The sequence below is a fragment of the Anarrhichthys ocellatus genome, unplaced genomic scaffold (assembly GCF_004355925.1).
Source record: "Anarrhichthys ocellatus isolate YVR2014 unplaced genomic scaffold, GSC_Weel_1.0 scaffold5, whole genome shotgun sequence".
Classification (NCBI taxonomy): Eukaryota; Metazoa; Chordata; class Actinopteri; order Perciformes; family Anarhichadidae; genus Anarrhichthys; species Anarrhichthys ocellatus.
In genome coordinates this window covers 4,257,733-4,263,951 of record NW_022280035.1, presented here as the reverse complement: position 1 = coordinate 4,263,951, position 6,219 = coordinate 4,257,733, and the positions used below count along the sequence as shown (strand labels likewise).

Here is a 6,219-nt window from a genome sequence, read left to right as displayed (position 1 = left end):
CCCCCCTACTTTCTTCCCATAGTCTTCTGCACAAGCCGGCTCATGCTATCTTCCTTTTATAGTGAGGTACGCAGCACTTCGTTGTTCCTAAACTCCCTCATACTTGCTGGTTGTGAATAGATTAAAGGAAAGATAACGACAAAAACACAGAGGAAGGAAAAAGAGAGACTGAGAGGAAAGAGAGGCTGATGTTCTTTGGTTCCTAAACTATTTTGTATTGTATCACTGTGAGGGCTTTTGTGACAGATGGTTTGAGATGCAACCCAAATCTTGTATATAAAGTATATTTGTAATGCATGTTCTTCCATCTGAAGAGAATATGTCTTGGTGGAGAGTTTCATAAAGAGTTGATCCCAGCTGGAGTTCGCCCAGTCTGATCCTCACCCTGAGATTCAGGACTTTCCATATTGGATGTTATCATCAATAGAGACGATGAGCCACAGAAGCTGCCACCAGAGTTTACTTGATTTTTGGAGTAAACCTGGAAGAGCAGGATGGGCTACCAGCCAGGATCTAATCACTGAATCCCAAAAGCGGTACCGTAGAAAGAAAGCTGTCTGCAAAGGCACTCCTGCTTGCTCTATCTCTCGTTAATTCCCCCTTATCATAACTGCCACCATCGCCACTAATCTTACACGTAGCCGAATCTCTTAGCCGACTTGCTCTACACCTGTCTCCCTTTCTCTGTTGCTGAAAGTCGCTGTGGAAAATCTGCTCAGATCATCATGGAGTCATGCAGAGGTCGGCTCTGGTGATGGGCAGCCTGTCATGCTTCCAGATGAAGCCTCGCCGCTCGGTATAATTATCACAGACAGATATAGTCTTCTCCGTAACGCTGAGACTCATGTTACTAACAGATCTCTATTTCAGAATTCCACCATGGGGGACAGCTGAACCACTGACCTGGAGGCAGCTCAAAGAGAATCTATAATCTATATCCTTATCTCCCCTGTGTTTCTCATTCCCTACGGCAGCTATATCTTCTCTTTAGGAACACGGATGAATAGAATATCCTCACTGAAACTCAAGTGGGTCGCCAGGTTTCACCCGGTAGGAGGAATTAGGGATGAGGTTCAGGTTTTTTCACGTGCAGCACTCAGGTGGAGGGAGCACAGTATCAGTTTAGAGAAAAAAGAAAGTCAATCCCTCTGAATCCAAGGCTAAGAAGCAGAGAGCGTCTCAGTTTGCCCAATATGGTATGGTATGCTGAGACACCTCAGCCATGTGATGCGAGGAAGCAAAGCGACTCAGAGGGAGGAGGAAGAGGAGGAGGAAGAGGAGGGGGGGGGATTTGGTCCTCCTGGGACTGTCTTTGTATGATATATTAACCAGCACTTCTAGTTAAAAGAATCTCTGAACACATGCTTCACGTCCACGATTGCGGTGCGTCTCAAAACATTGCATCAGAGACCAGAGTTTGGCTGCCTTTGAAGCATACTTGGCTTTCGGGTGGGAAACAGGATGAAACAATGACGCTAATGAATATTGAAGAATGAAATGGCATGAGATCCCAAGCTGTGGAAGCATTTAATATCGAGATAGCTTTTTTCATAAATAAGACATAGCTGTTGATAACCAAAATGTGTCATGAGCGCACTGGAACATATTCTCAAGGGATCTAAATGTATTAGACAGTAATTATGTTCAAGTGAACTGTAAATACTCAGTTCTCCTCAGTATAACCAGGCGTGAAAACATAAGGAAATCTTTTGGCTCCATCTAGTGGTACCGAGGGGGAGACAACAGAAAATATTCCAAAAGCCATCATGCAGGGTAACTAAAAAAAACTCTTTTCTCTCTGTGATAATAAAAAGAGCACCAAGGTTTTCCACATACCTCTCCGTCCCAGCAGTGTCGTCGAGTTGTTGCAAAGGTCAGCGGCGCTTCATCTTCAACAGGGTTCTGATTTTCATCTCTCCACCGTCCCTCACCAGCTGCACAAATACAGTAAGTACTTCTATTGTATACTTATCATTTAATCGCTGGTGAGAATAAACAACACGTATTGACAGACTTAACCTGAATGTTCTGTCTGGGCTCCTGTAGACCTCAAGCCCGCTTTCTTAGCCCAAAAATAGATTCTTAAAATTGTTTTTGTCACCTTCTCCCTTTATCTTCGTTTCATGAAAATGGTTTATAAACCAGATTAACTGATAACACAATTCATAGGATTGATGAATATATATGATTGTTTATGATTGTTTAGACATCTCAAAATACTGTTGAATACAAAGGATTCTCATCTCTGTACTGCCCCTCCCAAATTCAAATTAAGTCTATCAGAGTTTGCAGATTTGCAGAGAGTAAAGTATCTAATCAACCTCACACATAAGTAACGTCGATATGTTGGATAACGTACTGTAACATTAACTGTTTATTTATCTGGTGTAATAACGATGCTTAAAATTCTGCATTTTGTCTCTTTTGTCAAATGCACAGGCCCAGTTTGTGGCAGAAGGGAAGGGCTTCCACTTCAATATCTCTCTCACTCACTCTCTCACACACACACACACATAAATAAAAAATGCTTTCCCTACCTATGAAGGAGTTGTTGCAGTGAAACAGGCCACGGGATCCAGCAATACAGGAATATGAAATGTCTGGTATCGGAGACTCGGCGAGGGATTCTAACCTGGGTTCAATGTTCCCCTGCTGTACAAGCATAAGAGGACAAATACACAACTTGTAGATAAATCACAAACACATCCTCCAAATCAAATACAGATCAACCACTGCTGCAGAGGCCGGTATACCCAGTCTGCATGAATTCCCCCTACTAACCTCGTCCATTTTGCTCAATTTGGGGCTGATCTCCATTGTTTCCGTGGTCTCTGTCGAGCCGATTTTGACTCTTCTGTCATCGGTCAAGCCTTTCTTTAGACAGCTCCTTTCAGCCAGAGTGCCTCCTTCCTCCATCTGTTTGTCTTGAGGAGAAAGGCTGTTGGTCTTCTGAGCCTCTTTCAGGTCAGTCAGAGTCACTCCCTGCAGGACATTTATACAGCTTCATAATATAATATACAGTCAAAACTCAATCCAATAAAACCTGAACTTCTGTCAGCCTTTTGATCTTTACCTGTGTTGACCTGCGGGTCTGTCTGGCATGACGACACTTCGCTTTCCTCTGAGACTCTGCTTCCTCATCCCTGACTGGGGTCAGATAGGACCTGGGTGAGTGGAGAAACAAAAATGGTAACCATAAGGATTTAAGTAATAACTCTTCAAAAAAGCACTGTGAATCAAAAGGAGAAACAATAACGGGTAACAAATTACATCAATTTGACCTGAATAATGAAAATCAACAGTCAAAATGTTTGTGCATGTGTGTGCATGTGCGTGTGCGTATGTGTGTGTGCGCGTGTGTATGTGTGTGTGTGTGTATACGTATACATACGTGTGTGTATACGTGTGTATACGTATACATACGTGTGTGTATACGTGTGTATACGTATACGTGTGTATGCGTGTGTGTGTATACGTATACGTGTGTATGCGTGTGTGTGTATACGTATACGTGTGTATGCGTGCGTGTGTGTGTGTGTGTGTGCGTGCGTGCGTGTGTATACATGTGTGTGCGTGTGTATACATGTGTATACGTGTGTATATGTATACATACGTGTGTGTATATGTATACATACGTGTGTGTATACGTATACATACGTGTGTGTATACGTATACATACGTGTGTGTGTGTATATGTTAATTTTCTGAAAACAAAATGCAAAAAGATGTATATCTTTAGCTGTAACCTCATGCTGCATCAGCAAGTGTAACATCCCACTGATTTCTCCCTGCACTATGCACCACCCCAACATCACATTTAAACCGGAAAAACTTTGAATTAAGAAGGCAAGATAAGATGCCCTGAAAATGCATTTTCATTGTCACTTAAAGACCTGAGCTCAATTCCCGCAAGAGGCTTAACAGACACAGAAAGAGCTGAGCGAGCGTTAGTGGCGAGGCTCATGTTTTACCCAGAGAGCTGCCTGCCCCTCCTCTGCTACGCTTTTACTGCTATTGATCTCTCAGTTGTGGAGTCACCCTGAATCCTGACAGAGTCAACGGGCTGGTCAGCCGCTCACTCTACTGTATAATGTGCAACGCAAAGGATGTTCGATTTTGTCCACCCAGTTCTGCAACCCGAAGGCCTTTACAGCAAAATTGTCCGCTTAAAAAAGTTAATAATGAATACGTTAAAATAGTTACTTAGAACAATATCCCTAGGCCAATAACTACTAATGTACATACAAAAGCTCATCAAAGAGAAGCACTAATTTTCAGTCCCTAAAGTAAGAAACTGCAAGCTCACAATACATCAGTTCAAAGAGGCCTACAGTACCGGTACAGAGCATCGTTACTTCACATTAAGATGACAAACAGAAGGTCGAGGAGCTTTGCCAAAACAGTGGCTTGTCAGGCTGAAGATGAAATAGGTGAAATAAGAATCCAGGAATAGAACAGCATGACTCAGTGTCTCTGAAACTTACCTGGGAACAAATGCTTGCATGGTCCCTGTAGAAGGTCAGAGACTGATGCACTGAGACACTGCAGCAGTGATGTGTGGGAGAGGCTGAACAAAATGACTGTAAAGAAAGAGAGAGAGAGAGAGAGAGAGAGAGAGAGAGAGAGAGAGACTTCCTGTCTACCAAGGTCTAATGCAAGCAAAGTCTTTTCACACTTCAGTTCAACATGTGTGCAGCAAACTGATGTCTTGATTCGGGTGTTATTTGATAAGTTGTATGAATGCATCCATTGTGAGCCAGTTGCAGTTTCCCTTTGCCATAGTAAAAAAAAAAAAGTTAAAGGTTGCCTCTTTTCATTAGGTGACAATTTCAATTTAATAATCATTAAGATTTGCGGCTAAATGTACATTAAAATGCTCATTCTTGAAATGTCATTTCCGTCCACATGAAACGTGCAGATATAATAAAACATCTGGGAACTGATAAACGGAGGTAGATAGTGCATTTGTTTCCTGCTGTCGGTCTGTGAGCGTTTCCATCGTAATGAAAGAACATGTCAGCCAGTGCAACCATGTGGCTCATTGGTGTGTTTCAAATTGTTTTTGGATCACACCTGAGCTATATTGCACTTATGGTTAAGCTATGTCAGGCTTTGGCTATACAAGTACTATACACCAAGTACCGTTAACGCAATATGATCAATATGAATTGTGTATGACACAACAGCACAGAATCAAGTATACAGAAGTGAAAGAACCAGGGTTTATTTAAAAAATCATGACAATGTGAGGAAGTGTCATACTAACAGTAACCAATGCCTTGGCAAATACAGTGCGTTTTGTAAAAGTGAAAAGTCCAGTGGTGTCCAGGTCTGACAATACTACCAAGAACACATCCGACAATGAGCATGACATAATTTGTCACGTCTGAAAAGAGCTGATATAACAATATATTTGACAGTATTAATAACTGATCTTATTCTTTGCCATAATCAAAGCTTGCACATTTTGTTCTGCATTATTTAAGATTTCACATTATTCTTGTCTTAAGAGCTTATCAGAGACACAGTTTTGTGCTTTGACCGCATGTTTTAAACTGTTTTCTTCTTAAATTTGAAAGATTTTTCCACTAACGGTAGAACATTATTAGTAGTGACTTTAGTGCATAGAATATGCAGCTGTTATTTGTTAAATTATTAAAGGATGTAAAGTCTGAACTAACAAAGTATTAAAGCAGTAGAATGATGCTGAAACAGTTCTTGGTAGAGGACTTGTTGACCACTGCATTTTACAATACTCCAGGTCTGAGAGGAATTGTAATCAGTTAAAAAAGCAAACCTCAAGTTCTTAAGTACTGTAAAAAGTTTAAAAAGAAATATATCAACTCCAGTCTTTCCTTTACTTTAAAAACATTCAGGAATTGTTCTTGTTTATCTTATCAAAGTTGCTTTTTAGTTGGCCGTGTTGCCTGAGTAAACAACTGGGATACATTCAGTAATCGAAACTGTTAAAATATTATCTCACAATACATTTCAGACGGTGAGAAAAAGTACAACACATTTTAAAACACATTTCTTCAGCTGCATTGATAGACAGTTCATGTCATTGGCTTTTAGTTTTCCAGTTTAGTACAGAACATAACCTTGACAATAAACAAAGTGTGAGTCATGAACAGTGAAAAATGCTCTGTAGAAAGTTATTTTATGGATTAAGGCTTCTGAGGTTGTTATTGGCAGGAAAACCCTGAATTACTCATTTCC

The 6,219-nt window shown here is 40.8% G+C and overlaps 1 protein-coding gene and 1 long non-coding RNA gene across 6 annotated transcripts in view; one reads left to right on the top strand and one right to left on the bottom strand.

The window, feature by feature from the left end:
• Positions 1-3,322, top strand: part of LOC116382381 (uncharacterized) — a 4,870-nt gene extending 1,548 nt beyond the window's left edge. Inside the window, exons 2-3 of the long non-coding RNA XR_004212719.1 lie at positions 1,815-1,947; positions 2,440-3,322. This is a non-coding gene — a long non-coding RNA (uncharacterized LOC116382381). The remainder of the gene's footprint in view (positions 1-1,814; positions 1,948-2,439) is intronic.
• ppp1r12b (protein phosphatase 1, regulatory subunit 12B) overlaps positions 1-4,556 on the bottom strand; it is a 24,428-nt gene extending 19,872 nt beyond the window's left edge. For all 5 annotated transcript variants that reach the window (XM_031845388.1, XM_031845389.1, XM_031845391.1 and 2 more), the window contains exons 1-5: positions 4,485-4,556; positions 3,074-3,164; positions 2,782-2,982; positions 2,538-2,652; positions 1,837-1,934 (exon numbers count right to left, since the gene is read on the bottom strand). In XM_031845388.1, the coding sequence (XP_031701248.1) occupies positions 1,837-1,934; positions 2,538-2,652; positions 2,782-2,982; positions 3,074-3,164; positions 4,485-4,504 (525 nt within the window). In that variant the 5' untranslated portion in view covers positions 4,505-4,556. The remainder of the gene's footprint in view (positions 1-1,836; positions 1,935-2,537; positions 2,653-2,781; positions 2,983-3,073; positions 3,165-4,484) is intronic.
• Between the last annotated feature and the right edge of the window lie 1,663 nt (positions 4,557-6,219).